Genomic DNA, 24,993 nt, shown 5'->3' on the forward strand with positions numbered 1-24,993 from the left:
TATACATAAATCCCCATATCCCCTCCCTCTTGCGTCTCCCTCCTACCCTCCCTATCCCACCCCTCTAGGTGGTCACAAAGCACCGAGCTGATCTCCCTGTGCTATGCGGCTGCTTCCCACTAGCTATCTATTTTACGTTTGGTAGTGTATATATGTCCATGCCACTCTCTCACTTTGTCCCAGCTTATCCTTCCCCCTCCCCGTATCCTCAAGTCCATTCCCTAGTAGGTCTGTGTCTTTATTCCCGTCTTGCCACTAGGTTCTTCATGACCATTTTTTTTTTTTAGATTCCATATATATGTGTTAGCATACAGTATTTGTTTTTCTCTTTCTGACTTTCTTCACTCTGTATGACAGACTCTAGGTCCATCCACCTCACTACAAATAACTCAATTTCATTTCTTTTTATGGCTGAGTAATATTCCATTGTATATATGTGCCACATCTTCTTTATCCATTCATCTGTTGATGGACACTTAGGTTGCTTCCATATCCTGGCTATTGTAAATAGTTCAGCCCTATATTCTATATATATACTAATTCTGACACAACTCAGTGAATACACACACCATATTAATAATATTACACCCTCTTGCACATGAGAAAATGCCCTTATAACCCTCCACATTCTACCCCTCCTACTCTTGTCACTAAATCCCAATATCATCCTAGGCCCCCTGTATTGTAAATATAGTTTTAAAAAAACACTAGATTGTGAATCTAGTAACAGAAGACTGAGACTTCTTATTTACCGAGAAAGTATTGCAAGAACTGCTAATTCATGCCCCCATGCCTAACAGTATGGCTTTTTCAGGCTTTTAAAGGATAGTAGTTATCCATTGGTCTTAGGAGCCAAAAAATTAGTGCAACTCCAAGTAAAAGTAATAAACCTATTTTCCTCTTTTGCTCTGGTCACACTGCTTATACTATTCATCCCAATTATAATAACTAACACAGATTTCTACAAAAGCAACAAATATCCATCATATGTAAAAAATACTGTCTCATATGCTTTTATTACCAGCCTAGTTCCAACAATAATATTCTGCCACACAGGCCAAGAAATAATTATTTCAAACTGACATTGAATCACTGTCCAAACCCTTAAATTAACACTTAGCTTCAAAATAGGTTACTTCTCAAGAATATTCGTACCAGTAGCATTATTTGTTACATGGTCCATTATGGAGTTCTCAATATGGTACATACACTTAGACCCTTACATTAATCGGTTCTTCAAGTACCTGCTCCTCTTCCTCATCACCATGCTTATCCTTGTTACTGCCAATAACTTCTTCCAACTTTTTATTGGTTGGGAGGGGGTTGGAATTATATCCTTCCTGCTTATTGGGTGGTGATATGGCGAGCAGACGCAAACACAGCTGCTCTCCAAGCAATCCTATATAACCGCATTGGGGATATCAGGTTCATTATATCAATAGCGTGATTCCTGTTTAACTCAAACACATGAGACCTGCAACAAATTTTTATACTCGACCTAAATCCCTCAAACCTTCCCGCTTATAGGACTCATACTAGCTGAAGCCAGAAAATCAGCCCAATTTGGACTTCACCCTTGACTCCCCTCAGCAATAGAGGGCCCCACCCCTGTATCAGCAAGCACAATAGTTGTGGCAGGGGTCTTCCTACTTATTCGATTTTACCCTTTAACAGGAAACAACAAACTTATACAAGCAATAGCGCTGTGTTTAGGAGCCCTTACCACCCTATTCACACCTGTATGTGTGAATGAACCCAAAATGACATTAAAAAAAGTGTTGCTTTCTCCACTTCAAGCCAATTAGGCCTAATAATGGTTAACAATCGGCATCAACCAACCCTATCTAGCATTCTTACACATATGCACACATGCTTTTTTTAAGGCCATACTATTCATATGATCTGGATCCATTATTCACAGCCTGAACGACAAACAAGATATTCGAAAAATAGGAGGCCTATTCAAGGCTATATATACCTTTCACCACAACAGCCCTTATTCTCGGGTGTCTGGCATTGACAGGAATGCCTTTCCTCACCGGCTTCTATTCTAAAGACTCGATCATTGAAGCCGCTAACACGTCTTATACTAACGCCTGAGCCCTGTTAATAACTCTAATTGCCACCTCCCTCACAGATGTCTATAGTACCTGAATTGTCTTCTTCACACTGTTAGGACAACCTCGCTTCTCTCCCCTAACCTCTATCAATGAAAACAACCCCCTCTTAATTAACTCCATCAAACGCCTACTAATTAGAAGTGTCTTTGCCGGATTCATTATCTCCAACAACATCCCCCCAACCACAGTCCCCCTAATAACCATACCCTTACATCTAGAACTAACTGCCCTTGCAGTAACCATCCTAGGCTTCATATTGGCACTCAACATTAACACAAAACTTGAAATTTATCTACCCCTCAAATACCCTTAAATTCTCTAGCCTCTTAGGATATTTCCCCACCATCATGCATCGCCTACCTCCTTACCTAAACCTATCAATGAGCCAAAAATCAGCATCCTCCCTTTTGGACTTAATCCGACTAGAAAACATTTTATCAAAAACCACATCCCTTATTCAACTTAAGTTCCCCAAACTAATCTCAAGCGAAAAAGGCCTTATCAGACTATACTTCCTATCATTCCTTGTTACTCTCACCTTTAGCATGCTGTTATTTAATTACCATGAGTAATCTCCATAATAACCACCACACCAATAAGCAGCGACCAACCAGTAACAATCACCAACCAGGTACCATAACTATATAACGCCGTATTAGATACCAGTTCAATAGAACAATAGAATAGTCCTACACACACCCTTCTCCCCACCTCAGGTTAAGAAACAGAACATTATTATTACCTTTGGAAGTCTGCTTGTGTGTATGCCCATGTGCGTGTACATACTCATGTTACTATCATTAATATTTCAAGGCACAATATGTACTTAAGCTAAGTAGAGTTCATTGTTCACAATAGTGGATGCAAATCATGTTTTAAATAGCCTTTTTATAATTTCAAGTTTGGAGGACTACTTTATCAAATCTAATTAGTCATCATTGTTTTTACTTCGTAATGTGGATGACAAAGAGCTTGCACATGATACGGAGACTTGTAAGTTCTGCCATTTTCTTAATGTTTGCTCATACTTACATTGTTAATATTGTCTTCAATTAATGGTGTCTTTGCAGGGGTATTTTAATTTTATTTATTTATTTATTTTATTGGAGTATAATTGCTTTAATTGCAGGGGTATTTTTAAACCACTTATTTATTTTGGCCAGAGAGGGAGGGAGGGTAGTTTAGTTAAAACTCAGTAGTATAGTCCCTAGTCCGCTTACCTAGCAACCTTTAGCAAATCACAATATCCCGAAAGGAAACTGGCCCACAGCTCCCACCTCCTTCTCCTACCACATCTATGGCAGCAGCTCCATCCCAAACCGACACCTGCCTGCCTCCCTGCTTCCCCACCCCAACAAGGGGCAACTCAGTCAGCCCAGGGCAGAGATCTCCCATCCTCCCCTTGAACATATATGTATAGTATGGTTATTATCACCCTGCAGCAGGATAGATGCTGTCATCAATGAGAAATGGCCTTATAGGACAGTCTGTGACACAATGGAATGCTTGGTGTTCGATTTTTTAAATTTTGGAAATCTTCCCTCAGACACCAACTGATGACAGTGGGAGAGCCTTAAGCCTCCCTATTTTTCTTTTTCTCTTTACCAGAATAGTCTCAGAGGTGAAAAGTTTAGATAGCAAACCTATAAACCCACATTTATGAGGCAAATAAATATTTTTCAGCGCGACATCCCCTTTCAGGCGGAGCTGCCGATGTGCAATTGGTCTCTGATAAAGAGCTGAATGAAGCTTCCACCCACCTGGCAGCTGGGCTGGAGGGAAATCAGGGAACAGCACAGCCACTGCTTACCCTTTGCCTGTCTGTACTCAGCCAGGGGGAAAAAGAGGAGGAGGGCAGAGCTTTCTGGGAGGCCCCGGTGCCAGCCTATGGAGTGGCCATTGTTGCAAAACTCAGGTATAAGCCAGATCCCTTTAACCTATAGAGATCCAGAGAAACTTGGAACCTCTCCCCACCCCAGTTTCATAGCCTGTGGAATATCCAAAGGGCTCTTTCAGATTTCTGTGAATCCCTAGACCTCCAGTCTTCTTGTTTCCTGGGCTCCCCTTTCCACGGTGTAGTTTTTCAGCTTTCTAGGTGTGAAACTCAGCCTTTCTGAGTTCAGAGGGGGAAAATAAATCATTCACCCAAGCAATTAAGAACACAGTAGATTTATCTAAAGAATGGGATGGAGGGCATGGATTTTTAGGGATTTATATCACATACTACACAGCAAACAGCTTTGAAAAAGTCACTTATCAGGACTTCCGTGGTGGCGCAGTGGTTAAGAATCCACCTGCCAATGCAGGGGACACGGGTTCGAGCCCTGGTCCGGGAAGATCCCACATGCCACGGAGCAACAAAGCCCGTATACCACAACTACTGAGGCTGCGCTCTGGAGCCCGCAAGCCACAACTGCTGAGCCCACGTGCCACAACTCCTGAAGCCCGCATGCCTAGAGCCCGTGCTCCGCAACAAGAGAAGCCACCGCAATGAGAAGCCCACGCACCGCAACGAACAGTAGCCCCCGCTCGCCGCAACTAGAGAAAGCCCACGCACAGCAACGAAGACCCAACACAGCCAAAAATAAATAAATAAATAAATTTATTCTTTTAAAAAGTCACGTATCAGACATCCCAGATCTCCAAAGATGTTTGGGGCCATAATAGCAATAGGAATTCCCTTCTTAACCCTTCTCATACATGTTAGTTAAGTCTCCTCTCTTTAGATTAGCTCCCTGCCTCTCAAGAACCAGAGTAACAAATTCCATCCCCCTTCTCTACCATATGTCTTGGCACCTTGGGGATCTTACAGAGCAAGATATTTCCCCCAAACACGTTTCTCTATTCTAAAAGAATTCCAATGCCTGATGTTAAGATAATGAAGTTTTTGCCATCTCATTATAATCAGAATGGTCTCCTTGAAACCATTTTCTTTCCTTCTTTTCTTTAATTTAGTGGCTATTAGACATTTTACATCTGAGAGAATTTCAGACCACACTGCCCTCCCTGGCCTGGATCTAGAGGCAAACTTTTTCTGTAAAGGACTAGATAGTGAATATTTTAGGTTTTTCAGGCTATAATGGTCTCTGTCACAACTACTTAACTCAGCTGTTATGGCACATAAACAGTCATAGACGATACGTCAACCAGTGAGCATGGCTGTGTTCCAATACTTTATTTACAAAAACAAGTGGTGGCTGTAGTTTTCCTGCCCATGATCTAGAAGAAAGCACATAGCAGGTTTGATGAAAACAAGTGGAGAAGCCTCCAGGCTAAAATTCAATCTCCTTAGCTTGTTAGCATATGAGACCATTTATCATTTGCTTCGTTTGTACTGCTTATTCTTAAGGCAGTCCCCACCTACCTGACTCAAGCTTAGATGCCCTTCTGAACTTTCTTTGCACCCTGTTAGAGTACATCTCAGAGTGCTCACATCACTCTGTATCTGTTATTTACTAGACTGAGTTCCTTAAGACTAGAGATGTCTTATTCATCCTTTCATGTGCCTAGAAGAATGCCTGATACATTGTTGGTACTCAGTTTGTGTTTGTTAAAATAATTGCTGCTTTCTCTTTCCTGTGTTTGCCCAGATTTCTGTGTCAGGAAGTGCTCCTGAGGATATGTGGGAGGCAGACAGATGGTCTTCTCTGAATGAGAGTGACCCAGCACCAGGGACAAGGCGTTGGGGGAACCTTGGGCAATAAACACAAATGAGTCATTAGTCAAGTCCATGCCTTTTGGTGGACTTCCCACAATTGTCCTCTTGATCTGTCCTCAGCTATTGATAGGAGCTGTTATGTTTCCATATCCGAATGAGAAAAACAGATTTGGTGACTTATCTGGGGTCACGCTGTCAGTCAGGGGACCCCCAGCCTGAGGGTCTTTTTGCTGTGCTAAACTGCCTCTTAAAAGGCACCTGTGCATTAGTGTTTATGAAAAATACTTTATAATGATGCGATTGGTTTCGTCCTGTCAAAGACTGGGAGTGGACCAAAACAAAAAAAAAACAATCTCCTGGCTTAGTGTTCTGTATGTTTACTGTTCTCTTAAGTAAGTAAGTAGACTGTACTTTATATGGTAGCTGTGTTCTAAAGAGGTAGCATATTTAGAATTTTGTCATTTAGATTATATGTTAAGTGTTCCAGAGGAGCATTTTATTTGAAATCGTTTTGCCGTCTAACCTGTTTAACATGAAGATTTCTTCTGGAATGTATATAAAGTGCAAATTCAGATTTCCGTAAATCAGGTTTACTTCAAGGACATACCTACTTTGGGAACACAATTCTCTACAGGACTCAGTGTGCCTGTTCAAAAGAAAACGTAAAGAAAATCACCCCTGGGGGAAAGAGGTATGGCTATTGTCAGTGTGTCTTTGTATCTGTCTGTGTGTACCTTCGCTCCTATGGTCCTTTGCTTCCCATGGAATCTTTAAGAGATGGCTCTCCCTAACATGAGGTAGGCCCCATGCTGCCCGCTAGGAGCCAGCTCAGATGACTGCTTGAAGCCAAACATCTGCTGAATTCCCATTCACTAGTCATAGGATCTTCCCCTGGGACCTTAGAACCAAATATCCAGGGCTGGGTTCCCACTCGTCTGTCATGGCTATTATCACTCCTGTTTGATGTTTCCTTCTTCCTCAGACAACCTTCCTTCTAGTGCTGGTCAGAAGGACCCTAGGTTTGGTCTATTTGGAAAGTTTGTTGCAAGAAACACAAATTATAAGTCCATCCCACCATCTACCCAATGTTGTTCCTATAACATTGTCAGTTTACCTACTTTAATTCTATGTAACATGTTTTTACTGACTACCTGCTAGTAATCTAGCCCTATGCTGGCCCATGCTGTAGAGTAGTCAAAGGAGGAAACATGATCCCCATCCTTGGGAAGCTCCCAGTCTACATGGGTGATGAGGCTCGCATCTCAGGAATTAGCGGTAAAGGCGAGAATATATAAAACAATTCTCCTCACCAAAAGTAAGCATGATATGAACTGTTTTGGTAACAAATACTAGTCTAGTAGTGGGAACAAGCCGGGCATTCTTCACCAGTCTTTTCATTTTTACTTTCTGAGTTCTGTGGGTAATCCTTTCTGCCTATGAGAACACAGGGGCACCCTCAGGATCATTTGCTTGCATATTAACCTATAATTCTCCTTTACCTGTGAACAACTCATCCATTTGAAATCACTTCCACATCTTCTGTTGGAGAAGTATGTATGTTGATATGCATGAACAAGGATCAACGGAGTCCTACTTTATCTTAGTATCTCCTTTTGAAGGTATTTCCTAGAAGTTTGCAATTGTTCTGCTATTCTAATGCTATCTGCACTCTGTCCAGTTAACTCACTCTCTGGTCTTGGACTAGTTTTCACTTTGACTCATTTGGATTTTGCTAGTCTTTCTTAGCTACCATTGCAAAAAAGAAAGTCTGTTCAGAAGTTTGACCTAGCCTTAGGCAAGTACCGTACCCAAAGGCTGAATCAATGAAGATTTTGAAAAATAAACAGCTGTGGCGTCTTGGGGAATGTAAGCCATCAAGCCATCTCTACCACTTGTCTACTTTGTAATTTTCAGCAATTTGCTCATCCTTTCTGGGTCTTTGTCCTTCCCACTCCCCCACCCGCATGAAATCAGAATTGTAATTTGAGTCCTATTAAGCCATGAGCATGTTCTGAAATAACAGAAATATATTAGAGACAGCTTTAGAACTGCCAAAGCCCTAGTTAGAAGTCATATAGATAAAAGTCATAGAGGAGGCCAAAAAAAAAAAAAAAGAAAACAGATATTCCATCATAGTAGCTTGTTTAGTATAACCTGATTCAAATGTCTTTCCTTGTCCTATCTTTTCCCACTTGTACACATTTTTGTGTAACCAATAATCACATAATTTACAATTTTTATTAACCTATGTAGTTTATAAGATGTCACATCAACACTACATGAGTTTAATTCTCCTGTTCCGATAAATACCATAAACAAATAACTCTGTGTTTGAGGTCAAAGCATCATTAATGATTGGTTCAGTTTGCTTTTGATTGAAGTAGCATAACATTTATCAGTATGTTCTACTCTGAAAATATCTAACAACACTCCTCTTCCACCAGTTAAATGATAAAATACCCCCAAACATAATGTCTGATGTGTCCCTTGAAAATGACTTATCTAGTTTACAAAAACCGCATGTATATGAATAAATCACGAATACAATCATTAATAAGGAATTAGCATCTTTTGGAATGAGTTCTAGGATTACGGTTAAGTGAAAAAAGCAGAAGTGCAAAATAGTATCTATTGCATGCTACCCTTCAGGTGAGAAAGAAGAGGATATAAGAAAATTCACATGTATCTTCTCATTTGTACAAAAGAAGTAAAAGAAGGATAAACCAGAACCCTGCGAAGGGTCGAAAGGAAAGATGTAGAAAGAAATGGGGAGAATAGAACAGCTTAGTTGGGATGAGGAGGGAACGATACTTCTGAGTATACTTTTTTATGTAGCTCTGACTCATTCCCCAAAATACATGATTTAAACCAACCAGAATGTGGTGGGGTGGGGGTCCAAATTGAACACAAGCAGTGAAAAATAAATCTACACTGAAAGGAGTGAGGAAGAAAAGAACTAACCTAAGTAATTTAAAAACCACTATTCTGACTGACATAAAGAATCCTAAAGATGCTACCAGAAACCTACTAGAGCTAATCAATGAATTTGGTAAAGTAGCAGGATACAAAATTAATGCACAGAAATCTCTTGCATTCCTATACAATAATGATGAAAAATCTGAAAGAGAAATTAAAGAAACACTCCCATTTACCATTGCAACAAAAAGAATAAAATACCTAGATATAAACCTCCCTAGGGAGACAAAAGACCTGTATGAAGAAAACTGTGAGACATTGATGAAAGAAATTAAAGATGATGAGATTGGTTCAAGACGGCGGAGTAGAAGGACATGTGCTCACTCCCTCTTGCGAGAGCACCAGAATCACAACTAACTGCTGGACAATCATCGACAGGAAGACACTGGAACTCACCAAAAAAGATAGCCCACATCCAAAGACAAAGGAGAAGCCACAATGAGATGGTAGGAGGGGCGCAATCACAATAAAATCAAATTCCATAACTGCTGGGTGGGTGACTCACAAACTGGAGAACACTTATACCACAGAAATCCACCCACTGGAGTGAAGGTTCTGAGCCCCATGTCAGGCTTCCCAACCTGGGGGTCTGGCAACGGGAGGAGGAATTCCTAGAGAATCAGACTTTGAAGGCTAGTGGGATTTGCTTGCAGGACTACGACAGGACTGGGGGAAACAGAGACTACACTCTTGGAGGGCACACACAAAGTAGTGTGCACATCAGGACTCAGGGGAAGGAGCAGTGACCCCATAGGAGACTGAACCAGACCTACCTGCTAGTGTTGGAGGGTCTTCTGCAGAGGTGGGGGATGGCTGTGGCTCACCGTGAGGACAAGGACACTGGCAGCAGAAGTTCTGGGAAGTACTCCTTGGTGTGAGCCCTCCCAGAGTCTGCCAATAGCCCCACCAAAGAGCCAGGTAGGCTCCAGTGTTGGGTCACCTCAGGCCAAACAACCAACAGGGAGAGAACCCAGCCCCACCCATCAGCAGACAAGCAGATTAAAGTATTACTGAGCTCTGCCCCCCAGAGCAACACCCAGCTCTACCCACCACCAGTCCCTCCCATCAGAAAACTTGCACAAGCCTCTTACATAGCCTTATCCACCAGAGGGCAGACAGCAGAAGCAAGAAGAACTACAATCCTGCAGCCTGTGGAACAGAAACCACATTCACAGAAAGACAAGATGAAAAGGCAGAGGGCTATGTACCAGATGAAGGAACAAGATAAAACCCCAGAAAAAAAAAACTGAATGAAGTGGAGATAGGCAACCTTCCAGAAAAAGAATTCAGAATAATGATAGTGAAGGTGATCCAGGACCTCGGAAAAAGAATGGAGGCAAAGATCGAGAAGATGCAAGAAATCTTTAACAAAGACCTAGAACACTTAAAGAACAAACACCTAGAAGAATTAAAGAACAAACAAACTGAGACGAACAATACAATAACTGAAATGAAAACTACACTAGAAGGAATCAATAGCAGCATAACTGAGGCAGAAGAAAGGATAAGTGACCTGGAAGACAGAGTGGTGGAATTCACTGCTGCAGAACAGAATAAAGAAAAAAGAATGGAAAGAAATGAAGACAGCCTAAGAGACCTCTGGGACAACATTAAACGCAACAACATTCGCATTATAGGGGTCCTAGAAGGAGAAGAAAGAGAGAAAAGACCCGAGAAAATATTTGAAGAGATTATAGTTGAAAATTTCCCTAACATAGGAAGGGAAATAGCAACCCAAGTCCAGGAAGCGCAGAGAGTCCCATTCAGGATAAACCCAAGGAGAAACACACTGAGACACATAGTCATCAAATTGACAAAAATTAAAGACAAAGAAAAATTATTGAAAGCAACAAGGGAAAAATGACAAATAACATACAAGGGAACTCCTATAAGCTTAACAGCTGATTTCTCAGCAGAAACACTACAAGCCAGAAGGGAGTGGCATGATATATTTTAAATGATGAAAGGGAAGAACCTACAACTAAGATTACTCTACCCAGCAAGGATCTCATTCAGATTCGATGGAGAAATCAAAAGCTTGACAATCAAAAGCTAAGAGAATTCAGCACCACCAAACCAGGTCTATAACAAATGCTAAAAGAAGTACTCTAAGTGGGAAACACAAGAGGAGAAAATGACCTACAAAAACAAACCCATAACACTTAAGAAAATGGTAATAGGAACATACATATGGTTAATTACCTTAAACGTGAAGGGATTAAATACTCCAGCCAAAAGACACAGGCTCCCTGTATGGATACAAAAACAAGACCCATATATATGCTGTCTGCAAGAGACCCACTTCAGACCTAGGGACACATACAGACTGAAAGTGAGAGGATGGAAAAAGATATTCCATGCAAATGGAAATCAAAAGAAAGCTGGAGTAGCAATACTCATACCAGATAAAATAGACTTTAAAATAAAGAATGTTACAAGAGGCAAGGAAGGACACTACAGAATGATCAAGGGATCAATCCAAGAAGAAGATATAACAATTATAAATATATATGCACCCAACATAGGAGCACCTCAATACATAAGGCAACTGCTAACAGCTATAAAAGAGGAAATTGACAGTAACATAGTAATAGTGGGGGACTTGAACACCTCACTTACACCAATGGGCAGATCATCCAAAATGAAAATAAGGAAACAAAAGCTTTAAATGACACATTAAACAAGATGGACTTAATTGCTCTTTATAGGACATTCCATCCAAAAACAGCAGATTACACTTTCTTCTCAAGTGCACACAGAACATTCTCCAAGATAGATCACATCTTGTGTCACAAATCAATCCTCAGTAAATTTAAGAAAATTGAAATCATATCAAGCATCTTTTCTGACCACAACGCTATGAGATTAGAAATCAATTACAGGGGGAAAAGACGTAAAAAACACAAACACATGGAGGCTAAACAATACGTTACTAAATAACCAAGAGATCACTGAAGAAATCAAAGAGGAAGTCAAGAAATACCTAGAGACAAATGACAACAAAAACACGATGATCCAAAACCTATGGGATGCAGCAAAAGCAGTTCTAAGAGGGAAGTTTATAGCAATACAGCCTACCTGAAGACACAAGAAAAATCTCAAATAAACAATCTAACCTTACACCTAAAGGAACTAGAGAAAGAAGAACAAACAAAACCCAAAGTTAGTAGAAGGAAAGAAATAATAAAGATCAGAGCAGAAATAAATGAAATAGAAACAAAGAAAACCATGGCAAAGATCAGTAAAACTAAAAGCTGATTCTTTGAGAAGATAAACAAAATTGATAAACCATTAGCCAGACTCATCAAGAAAAAGAGGGAGAGGACTCAAATCAATGAAATCAGAAATGAAAAAGGAGAAGTTACAACAGACACCACAGAAATACAGAGCATCCTAAGAGACTACTACAAGCAACTCTATGCCAATAAAATGGACAACCTGGAAGAAATGCACAAATTCTTAGAAAGGTATAACCTTCCAAGACTGAACCAGGAAGAAATAGAAAATATGAACAGACCAATCACAAGTAATGAAATTGAAACTGTGATTAAAACTCTTCCAACAAACAAAAGTCCAGGACCAGATGGCTTCACAGGTGAATTCTATCAAACATTTAGAGAAGAGCTAACACCCATCCTTCTCAAACTCTTCCAAAAAATTGCAGAGGAAGGTACACTCCCAAACTCGTTCTATGAGGCCACCATCACCCTGATACCAAAACCAGACAAAGATACTACAAAAAAAGAAAATTACAGACCAATATCACTGATGAATATAGATGGAAAAATCCTCAACAAAATACTAGCCAGCAGAATCCAGCAACACATTAAAAGGATCATACACCATGATCAAGTGGGATTTATCCCAGGGATGCAAGTATTCTTCAATATATGCAAATCAATCAATGTGATACACCATATTAACAAATTGAAGAATAAAAACCATATGATCGTCTCAATAGATGAAGAAAAACCTTTTGACAAAATTCAACACCGATTTATGACAACACTCTCCAGAAAGTGGACACAGAGGGAACCTACCTCAACATAATAGAGGCCATATACGACAAACCCACAGCCAACATCATTCTCAATGGTGAAAAACTGAAAGCATCTCCTCTAAGATCAGGAACAAGACAAGGATGTCCACTCTCACCACTATTATTCAACATAGATTTGGAAGTCCTAGCCACAGCATTCAGAGAAGAAAAAGAAATAAAGGAATACAAATTGGAAAAGAAGAAGTAAAACTGTCACTGTTTGCAGATGACATCTCTATACTATACATAGAGAATCCTAAAGATGCCACCAGGAAACTGCTAGAGCTAATCAATGAATTTGGTAAAGAAGCAGTATACAAAATTAATGCACAGAAATCTCTTGCATTCCTATACACTAATGATGAAAAACCTGAAAGAGAAATTAAGGAAACACTCCCATTTACCACTGCAACAGAAAGAATAAAATACCTGGGAATAAACCTACCTAAGGAGACAAAAGACCTGTATGCAGAAAACTATAAGACGCTGATGAAAGAAATTAAAGATGATACAAACAGATGGAGAGATATACCATGTTCTTGGATTGGAAGAATCAATATTGTGAAAATGACTATACTACCCAAAGCAATCTACAGATTCAATGCAATCCCTATCAAATTACCAATGGCATTTTTTACAGAACTAGAATAAAAAATCTTAAAATTTGTATGGGGACACAAAAGACCCCAAATAGCCAAAGCAGTCTTGAGGGAAAAAAACGGAGCTGGAGGAATCTGACTCCCTGACTTCAGACTGTACTACAAAGCTACAGTAATCAAGACAGTATGGTACTGGCACAAAAACAGAAATATAGATCAATGAAACAGGATCGAAAGCCCAGAGATAAACCCACGCACCTATGGTCAACTCATCTATGACAAAGTAGGCAAGGATATACAATGGAGAAAAGACAGTCTCTTCAATAACTGGTGCTGAGAAAACTGGACAGCTACATGTAAAAGAATGAAATTAGAACACTCCCTAACACCATACACAAAAATAAACTCAAAATGGATTAGACACCTAAATGGAAGACCGGGCACTGTAATACTCTTAGAAGAAAACATAGGAAGAACTCTCTTTGACATAAATCACAGCAAGATCCGTTTTGATCCACCTCCTAGAGTAATGGAAATAAAAACAAAAATAAACAAATGGGACCTAATGAAACTTAAAAGCTTTTGCAAAGCAAAGGAAACCACAAACAAGACGAAAAGACAAACCTTAGAATGGGAGAAAATATTTGCGAACGAATCAGCAGACAAAGGATTAATCTCCAAAATATATAAACAGCTCATGCAGCTCAATATCAAAAGAACAAACGAGCCAATCAAAAAATGGGCAGAAGACCTAAATAGACATTTTTCCAAAGAAGATATACAGATGGCCAAGAAGCACATGAAAAGCTGCTCAACATCACTGATCATTAGAGAAATGCAACTCAAAACTACAGTGAGGTATCACCTCACACCAGTCAGAATGGGCATCATCAGAAAATCTACAAACAACAAATGCTGGAGAGGGTGTGGAGAAAAGGGAAACTTCTTGCACTGTTGGTGGGAATGTAAATTGATACGGCCACTATGGAGAACAGTATGGAGGTTCCTCAAAAAACTAAAAATAGAACTGCCATACAACTCAGCAATCCCACTACTGGGCGTATACCCAGAGAAAACCATAATTCAAAAACAGTCATGTACCACAATGCAGCTCTATTTCCAATAGCCAGGACATGGAAGCAACCTAAGTGTCCATTGACAGATGAAAGGATAAAGAAGATGTGACACATATATACAATGGAATATTACTCAGCCATAAAAAGAAACGAAATTGAGTTATTTGTAGTGAGGTGGATGGACCTAGAGGCTGGCATACAGAGTGAAGTAAGTCAGAAAGAGAAGAACAAATACTGTATGCTAACACATATATATGGAATCTTAAAGAAAAAAAATTGTTCTGAAGAACCTGGGGGCAGGACAGGAATATAGACCCAGACATAGAGAATGGACTTGAGGACACAGAGAGGGGGAAGGGTAAGCTGGGATGAAGTGAGAGAGTGGCATGGACATATATACACTACCAAATGTAAAATAGATAGCTAGTGGGAAGCAGCCGCATAGCACAGGAAGATCAACTCAGTGCTTTGTGACCACCTAGAGGGGTGGGATAGGGAGGGTGGGAGGGAAATGCCAGAGGGAGGAGATATGGGGATTATATGTATATGTATAGCTGATTCACTTTGTTATACAGCAGAAACTAACCATTGTAAAGCAAATATACTCCAATAAAGATATAAATAAATAAATAAATAAAATTAAAAAAATAAAAACCAGTATTCTGACTGGAAATTGTAAGGCTAAAGACAGAAAAGAACTGTATGAAAATACTATACGCTAGTTAGTAAACTTGTTTTTCTCACGTGGGTATGGATTAGCAATTCTGAAACTACTTCATACTGCACTAGGATTGAACCAATAAGTAAAATATAATGAGAGCCAGGTTTCTCATTGTCAGAGAAAGATGTGATAAATAAGGAAAGAGGGAAGGAGAGAATGAATCCTCTGGTGTTTGACTGGAATCATGGACATCGAATATGAACTCATGATTTTAAAATATATTCACAAACGATATAGATGTGTTAATAAACATACATATATTTCTTAGCTCTGTCCACTGAGAGGGCCTAGAGGCAATAACACCTCAATAGAAATGAGCATGCTTCGGTGCTTTGTGACCACCTAGAGGGGTGGGATAGGGAGGGTGGGAGGGAGGGAGATGCAAGAGGGAAGAGGTATGGGAACATATGTATATGCATAACTGATTCACTTTGTTATAAAGCAGAAACTAACACACCATCGTAAAGCAATTATACTCCAATAAAAATGTTAAAAAAAAAAAAGAAAAGAAAAGAAATGAGCATGCTAAGTGCTCAGATCTTGGTTTCTAAAAACCATTCCCCAAAACAAAGAACTAGAGCTCCTTGGAGAAGTAACTGGTTCCAGAGCAAGGGCAGGGAAAGTGCAAGATGAGCTTGGAACATTTTATAGTGTCAGCAAGTAAGGAATTCTTCAAGAAAGGATAGGGACAGGTGGAAAATACACCGGAGAGCCAGTCTGAAGGCGTCCCTAGTGGCCAAAGCCAGAATAATTTGAACAACAACATGAATAATGATTGTATTAGATTATAACCCACAAAATAAAATAAATATCTGTGAGATCATACTGATAGAAATAATTGGACAAATAACTAAATGGAGGAAAAGGGACAGCACTTTTCCTCACAGGAGAATTCCATTTAATAACTACATATATTAAAATTATTAATATTATCAATATTAATAATAACTATTGTTGTAGGCAGGATCCACCAATGGATGTTAAAGTTAGTGGACAAAAGTTTGAGGAGAAACAGGATATTTGCATAGTATTAAAGTATATCTCCCATAAGAAATGTATTAATTATTTACAAAGGTAAAAGTAATAACTTTGCAGTAGAGAAACTCACCACCTTAACCAAATGATCAATAATGAGATATGTGGGCATCATATATACCTGATACGATGCACTGAGAAGGGGTCAGTATCACTCCTTTTCTATAGTATTTTTGCAAAAAAAAAAAAAAAAATGCATAACCTCACTCCAGAGTTTCTTTTTTTTTTTATAAATTTATTTATTTATTTATTTTTTATTTTTGGCTGTGTTGGGTCTTCGTTTCTGTGCGAGGGCTTTCTCTAGTTGCGGCAAGCGGGGGCCACTCTTCATCGCGGTGCGCGGGCCTCTCACTATCGCGGCCTCTCTTGTTGCGGAGTACAGACTCCAGACGCGCAGGCTCAGTAATTGTGGCTCACGGGCCTAGTTGCTCCGCGGCATGTGGGATCCTCCCAGACCAGGGCTCGAACCCGTGTCCCCTGCATTGGCAGGCGGACTCCCAACCACTGCGCCACCAGGGAAGCCCCAATCCAGTTTCTTAACCTCGACACTGTTGCCACTTGGGGCTGGTAATCCTCTGTCGTGGGGCTGTCTTGAGCACTGTAGCGTGTGTAGCAGCGTTCCTGGCTTCTACTACTGACTCAACGCCAGCAGCACCACCACCACTACCATCACCCAGCCTTGTTACAACCCAGAATGTCTCAGACATTGTCAGATGTCCCATGGGAGGCAAGATCTCCCCTAGTTGCGAACTACTGCCTCAATCTAACCATAAACAAATATTGGGCAGACCCAAATTAAGGGACATTCTGCAAAATAAATGACTGGGGACTTCCGCAGCGGTCCAGTGGTTAAGACTCCGCACTTCCACTGCAGGGAACACAGGTTTGATCCCTGGTCGGAGAACTAAGATCCCGCATGCTGCGTGGCACAGCCAAAGAAAAAAAAAAAAATTAAATGACTGAAAGTAAAGTGTAAGTATCAAGGTCTTGAAAGATAAGAATGAGGAACTATAACGCATTGGAAGAGTCTCAGGAGGCATGATGGTTAAATGAAATGTGGGATACTGGATTGGATCAGAAAAAGGACATTAGCAGAAAATCTGGTGAAAATGGAATGAAATCATAGCTTAGTTAATAGTATTGTACCAATGTTGATTTCTTGGTTCTGATCATTGTAATATAATATGTGGACATTAGAGAAGCTGGGTGAAGGGTATAGAGGAACTGTCTAAACTATTTTTGCAACTTGTATGTAAGTCTAAAATTATTTCAAAATAAAATTTTTTTAAAAAACAAAATCTGCCACTGATGTTAATAAAATGCAGGCAAATTTCCATATTTGACTCTATGACAGAGATATAATTGTAACGTATTTGTTATCGCTGAGATGATTCCCATCACCTTTAAGACATTGTCTGATAATCAAAGTAAACTTAAACCCAATGCACGTGTGTGTGTGTTTTGAACCACAATTTATATTTGCTCTTTACATTTTGTTATAAGTGGAGAAACTTGCAAAACGTTCGGTTGATAGTTCAAAAAGAAGAAGAATATGTCACTTAATAGCATTTAACTTATTTGGCTTGGATTACAGTTATTTATGTTTTTCTTTTACAGTATTCTATGTGAGGGAGAACCACATATTTTAATATCACTTGAAAGGCCAACCCCTGTCCTTGCATATATTAGATGCTTTTAAAAACATTTGCTGAATTCAGTGGGTTTATATCTTCATTAAGAACATCCAAGATAAGCAAATATGTTTTATTATTCATGTTTCAAATCCTGTGAGTAAATGGAAGGGGTCACTTCACTTGAACTTTTTAAATTTAAGAAGGTTATAATTTTTATGCAACTCTTAAGAAATATAAATAGAATGAACATAGTGCAGGCCCACAGTGTGGTTCTGTAAATTCAATCAGAAGACATCACATGCAGAATCAAGAATTTTAACGCTGTCCTGACGCAGAAGTAAGAGCTTATCAAAAGCCAACTACATGGAAACCCACTAACTAACGAGGATACGTGGTGATGAGAAAAATGAACTATCCTTGTGGTTGTGTTAGCAAGTTGCTCCAGTTCATCCAGGCTCACCAAGCCTTACCAGCCAAACCAGACCCTTGGCTATGGACTCTCCTGACCAGACCAGGACACAGGGCCCATGTGTACACTGATCTTCTCTTATAATGAGACTGATGTTATAGGTGCTTCCTTGTGCACATACACCACTTAACACTATTCCAGGCACACTGTCATCACTTAACTCTTGGCAGAAGTCACAAACTAATCCCAAAACATAGTGTGGATGGAATACTGGAGGTACAGAAGGCCATATGAAGTGGTACTTGAGATACAGGTTTAGACAATACCCAGATGCACCATTAAACACTAAATCATGTCACAGTCTTTGTGATGACAAAGGGAACGTCTCATTGTGGTGCTAGTATTTGAGTTATCTTCTATTTCTGACAAGTATGAATGGTTTCCCATTTGTGAAAATGATGTAAAGTATTGTTTAAAAAATTTTTATGACCAAAATATGAATCAATACAAACAAAAATGTTAAGTTAATAATAACACATGTGGCATGAGGATGTGGTAAAAACTGCCAAAGTGATACTCAATAAAGTTTGAGGAATAGTGATCTTAAGTTTGGTCTCCCACCTTTGATGCTCCTCTTTTTTCTTCTTCTCCATCCACCACCTACTTATAAACATCAAGAAGTAAGATGCCTTAAAATGCATATATAGTATGCTACTTTCTGTGAAAGAAAGAGGAGGGAATAAGAAAGCATAGGTGTATCTGCTTATCTTTACAAATAGAAACATAGGAAGGACAAATCCGAAAACAATGGAGTTGGGTACCTATAAGGCATGGTAGGAACTGGGGTGAAAGGGATACAACAAGGGAAAGAGTGACACTTTTCTGAGTTAACATTTTTGTATTGTTTTGACTTTTGGAAGCATGTTAATGTCCTACATATGTAAAAAATTAAGTTAAGAAGGATGGGAGGGAGGAGCCTAAAACTAAAAGCAAATGGAAACAAATGAACCCAGTTGTATTTAGATGAATACCATAACCAAACTGAAGGGAAAATTAAAAAAGGACTAATCCAAGTGGCTTATGAGCATAGGCTTTGATTATACACAATCAGGTTGGGAGAGGAAATTGCAAACAAATCTCAAACTCTTTTTAGCAGGCTTTTTTTTTTTTTTTTTGTAGTGGTATATACAAACAATTCTGAACTGATTTTAGATATATTATAGGATTGAGCAAATTAGTGAATGAGATGATGTCGTTGAGAGCCAGGATTCTCACTGTGGAAGAAAGCACATGCATATATGGAATAGAGGAAGGCAGAAAAGAACTCTGTGAGAATGATTAGAATTGGAGGTATTGGTGTAAACTCATGATTTCTAAAATGTGTGTGCATACATGCTTATATAAGTACACATGTATGTATGTATGTATATGTGTGCATGTGTATATGTGGATTACAGGCATATATTTCCTAGCTCTGTCCACTGAGAGGGCTTAACTCCCCATAGATTGTCCCCAAGTAGCAATGAGCACACCTAGCACCCAAATCTTGATCTCTAATAACTTTCCCACTAAAAGAAACCAGGGCTGTTCAGAGAAATGGCTGATTTCAGAGCTGGGCATGGTAGATACAAGATGAACCTGCAACACCTTGTTATGCCAGAAAGTAAGGAAGTCCTGAAAAAAAAAAATCATGGGGGCATGTCACAAGGGCACAGGCTCTAGCTTGACAGATCTCCCACTTGCCAAACCTGGGACAATTTGAGCATCAAAGTAATTAGGTATAGTAATGAATATAAACCATTGAAAAAATGGAAACCCATGAATCCATACCAATAATAAAATAAATAGATAAATTAATGGGGGAGAAGGAGAGAGCACTTGCTTATGGTAGAATGCTGAGTGACAACTGATAAACGTGGAGGGAAGGATAGAATTGGAATGTCATCAGTGTGAGACCATCATAGTAAAGACCAAATCGAAGAAGAATCCCCAATAGTTGCTAAATCTAAGGGGAAATTTTAACCAGGAGCAGTATATTCACATGGTCTTAAATTGTCTCCTCAATTGCTTCCTAGTTGCAAAAGAAAATATAATACCTAGACAGTGGAGAAATCAGACAACGTCTTGACTGGGTGATCCAAATTAATATCACCAATGACAGACAAATGAACACTGTATATTGTATACCTCCAGATGTGATGCCCTGAGGAGGACATAACATCACATGTAATATTCTGGCCAGAAATGCATGTCTTATATCTTATTATAAGCATTAGAAAAACCAAAACTAAGGGGGGAAAAAGGAGACAGGGAACTTTTGAAGAGTTGACATCCTTCAAAACTGTCAATATCATATAAGAAAGAGACAGACTGTGGAAATAGTCCAGATTAAAGTAGGCTCAGTAGATAATTAAATGTAATACCTAATCCTAAATAAACAAAAAGGCTATGCAGGATATTATTGGGTCAATTTATAAAATTAGGGTATAGACAGTATCAATATTAAATTTATTAAAGTTAAAAACCATACTGTGATTATGAGAATAGCCCTAATTCTTAGGAACACTGAAATACTGGGTGATAAAGGGCCATGATATATGTAATTTACTCTCAAGAGACTCCAAAAAGAAATACTGTGTGTGCAAAGAAAGAAAGAGAGAGAGAACACAAATGATGGAGCGTATGGGGTAAAATGTTGACAATGCATGGATCTGGGAGGAGGGTATATGGTGCTCCTTATACTACGTCTATTCTTAGAACTTTCTGATAAATTGAAAATTATTTCCAAATGAAAAATTTTTTAAATAAAAAAGAATGTGATCGTTAGTGATGACTGAATGTTCTGCATCCTTGAGAGAGACTTTATCGAGATTTAACAAGGCCATTGCATGCAGAGAGCTAGGCTGAGAGGGCCTGGTTCACCTTTGAAAATCATAGTCTGGAGACCAAAGTGCTGTATTGATAAACAGGCCTGCCGGTTTTCTTGTTCTCTTATTCTAACACCGTTTCTAAGGAATCCAGTAGAACTGCACCCCAAGGCAGTTAACTTAGTTAAGTCCCACCCAGACTATAGTATGTGTCCGTCTGTCTCAGAGGAGGCCATCAGACCTAGGTACAGGCCACTGAAAAGAACTGTAGAAAGCAGCACAGACCCAGAGTGTAAGCTACAGGCTTATACTGGTTGAGCTTAATAGAGTTTGTGTAGCTTCCATGCCCAGAGTGGGGTAAATTAGGTAGCTTGTCATCCCAGAGCTCTTAGTCTCAGTACTGGCATTGAGAGACTTTGGCAAGAACTTAAAAATAGAAAACCTTAGAGCTAAGTTATGAACTGCCCTCCACACCCCACTGGTGATTTACCCAGGTTTCATCAGCCCAAAAGACATGGTGTCCTTTGCAGTAAATCAGAAAATACTGATACCATTAATTCCATCACTGAAATTAGGAATTTGATAGTAGAGAAGGTAGTTTTATTAAATGCATATATATGTCCACATCTGAAAAGTAAAACCTGAAATAGCTTTAAGAAATCATGATTTCATGTTTTTCCAATTAAACTTATTTGTTTTTCTTTCACCTTTCTTTTGTTAGCTCCCTAGCATGCAAACAGTAGAAGGTTTTTTTAATTTTCTGAGAAAAAATTTTAATTAAGAAAATGCTATCTTTTTCATAGTTTTTTCCTTGGGATTTGGGGGAAAAGCGTAATCATATTTGTAGGAGACCTTTAGAACAAGGGACACTCCAAGTGTCTGTCATGCTTCCTAAGAGGAACTGTCTTGACGGGTCTTTGGACACTATGGGATAGAAATACTAAGATTAGAATAGGAAGTCAAGGAAATATTTCTTCTAAAGGAGAGCTCTGCAAGGCCTGGGGACAGCAAAAGGAAGTGGTAGAAGCCCTTTTACTTGCCAACTAAAATAGGCATGACCTAAAAGAGACCTGAGAGGGCCTCTTGGGGCCATGCTGACCCAGGCCAACCAATGTGTCTGTCTCTCTCCCCCTCTCCTCTCTTCTTTAGCATCCCTTTCTTGGCTGAGGGTGTAGGGGCTTTTCTCTGTTTTAGCAAAATTTTGGGGACTTCAGCCAATTCCCATCCTGTCTGAGGAAGTTCCTAAGAGCCATTCTAAGAGAGTGGATAGAAGAGGAAGCTTGGCCAAGTAGGGCAAGGCCCACACTGCCCATTTGCCCAGCTGGGCAGTGAAGACAGACAAGGGAAGAAGGTGTGCCTAAGAGCCCAGGCTCTGGCATTGGACTGACTCTAGGCCTCTCTGTTCTGCACAGAGTGATAGCCATCTACCATCTTCATCAACTGTTATCTCTTGGGAAGGGAGAAGTAAAGAAATGTCTTGAGTCCAAAAGCACTTATATGTGTCTCATTGCTAGAAAACCAGCTTGAAGGCCCTTCTTCTATGTAATGATCTGAGTCTGGGATGGTGACCCCTCTAGAAGTTTATAGAGGGAAGCTAACACCTCCCCTTTCATCACCCCTACCTTTGAAAGGCACTGATTCCATTTTTCTTTTTTAGCTTTATTCAGTTACAATTTTTAAATATGTATTAGAGTGATACCTGAGGCTAAAGCTGGCTGGGAAAGAAAGCCTTTGACAAAATGTATTTAGTTAACAGGTTTCCATCTGTTCAACCAGTGTCCACATAGGTGTAGTATATTGCCTCATGTAAAATTGCATGGCCCATTTATGCCTTGGTTCAGTGTTTCTGTGTTGTCTGTGTGTCTGGTTTGTTTCTGGCATGTGCACGTGTCTATATCAATGGAGTAATTTGGGCAAAGTCAACGCAGCAAGTCATGAAACTCGTACTTGAACCCAGACCTTCCAACCTGAAAGCTCATATAGTTGCATATGTGGCACTGGACACATCCACCTTTATTTGTTCATTGTTGAATTCTGAGCTCCTAGAATGGTGCTTGGCACATGGAAGGCATTTCACGAGTATTTGTTAAGCGAATGAGTGATCATTATGATAGTCTTGTGTTTTGATTCAGTCCAATGTTAGTTTCATTACAGGCCTGCCTCTGAGAGCTGTCTGCTAACGGCATGTTCTCTTAGCAACATTACAGTGCTTATGGAAGAGATGACTCTGCCTTATAGTGATTACTCATTTATTTCCTTAATTGCAATACAGTCTATAGCCATTCTTTCTCTTACTATATTTTTAATTTTATTTTTCAAGTCTACTATAGATGGTAGTGAAGGATGCTAGGGGTTTCTGCGATCCTGATTTGTCTTATCTGTCTGATGAATTACTGGGGTGGGGGTTTGGATATTTTACAGCTTTTAGATCTCTTCCTCCAGTGGGATTGGTCAACCTACCTTGCTGACTATGGTCAGCCCACCTGCAAGTACCTCCGGGTAAACCCTGTGACAGCTCTGACCCTGCTTGAGAAGTGAGTACCCATCCAGTGGTCTGTGGCGGCGGGTGGGGAAATGGGGATGGCGGGTTGGTATAGAGGATAATTTTCTCTTTGCCAATACCTTGAAAAGACCGCAAAGAGGCCCCATTCTTAAAGTCGCCATAGGTGCTCTCAGCAGTCTCCATCATTGGATTTGGCAGGCCAGTCTTCCTCTTGTAGCCTCTTAATTCCTGAGCCTTGACAAGCTAGGGCAAGTATGGGTCAGCTGGGCTCTGACATTACCTCAGAGCTTACCTAGAGATGACAAGAGGAGAAAGGAAGATGCCTTAGTCTGGGGCTCAGTTCAGCCTGGTGAACAGCGTGAGCCTGGCCCCAGCCATCTGGGGTATGATGATGGATGGAGAACAGCCCCACAGAACAGATGGCTTCTGGTTCCTAGCAGAGAAGCTCCTGAAATTACTGAAACCTTCACCTGCCCCTCCAAGCCCCGCCCCTGCCAGATGGAGCTTTACTGTGCTGACTGTCCCAAGAAAGCTGTGTTGGAGGTGTCTAATTCTTGCCTTAGGCAGTCACTGGCCCGCACAAGTCCTGCTACAGGGCTGTAGCATGTCTGACGGAGAGATGCTTCCACTGAGATTGAGTTAGCCAGCTCCGGAACATCTCACGAATCAGTACGTCACCCAGATGCTGGAATCCGCTATTCATTGTAGCCTGGCTCTGGCTTTAGCTTACCTAGTTGAGAGCTGGCAGACCAGAGACTAAGGCCCATGTAGAAGGGAAGCTTTTTCTTGTCATCGAACTAGATAACCGCTGGCTTCTTAGAAGCTTCCTAGGAGAGTGCCTTGCATCTCGACGGTGTAGCAAGTCTGCGTATATAGCCAGCCAAGCAGGTCTCAAATCCTAGCAAGGCAGGGATCAGAGTCCAGGAGGCCAGAGTGGAGCCTTAGACAGAAGCAGAGGCTGAGGTGTACCTTCCTACTGTGCAACATAACAGGGGAGAGAAGGGGAGGAGGCAGAGGTGTGTGTTTGGAGCCAAGGAACTAAGAGCCCAGAGTGGACTTTCTCCAGATCAAGACAGAGACTGATGTTTCCATTTTGACTTTGTTTCCCATGGTTCTCTCTCCCAATGACCTTCTTCCCTAGGATATCTAGAGAGTAAGTATATTATTCACTTGGGCCTTTTCCGTCGCTTTGAGGCAAGTCCTTCTGGTCTCCTCATTGACACTAATGACTACACTAATATCCGTACCCTGTGAGTTGTCCCCACCCTGACATACTAATCTACTAAACCAGTCTGGTGCCAACTGGCTGGCCGCCTCCTCTCTCCTTGGTCCTTAGAGTGACCCTTGGCTTACCAA

General features: G+C 40.2%; 1 protein-coding gene across 4 annotated transcripts in view; it reads left to right on the forward strand.

The window, feature by feature from the left end:
• The window catches only part of EXOC6B (exocyst complex component 6B), a 722,841-nt gene that overhangs the window by 683,540 nt on the left and 14,308 nt on the right, over positions 1-24,993 (forward strand). For all 4 annotated transcript variants that reach the window (XM_082426006.1, XM_082426005.1, XM_082426007.1 and 1 more), the window contains one exon: positions 23,556-23,668. In XM_082426006.1, coding sequence (XP_082282132.1) covers positions 23,556-23,668 — 113 coding nt within the window. The remainder of the gene's footprint in view (positions 1-23,555; positions 23,669-24,993) is intronic.

The sequence above is a fragment of the Balaenoptera physalus genome, assembly GCF_965194825.1.
Source record: "Balaenoptera physalus genome assembly, chromosome: 15".
In the NCBI taxonomy this organism is placed as follows: Eukaryota; Metazoa; Chordata; class Mammalia; order Artiodactyla; family Balaenopteridae; genus Balaenoptera; species Balaenoptera physalus.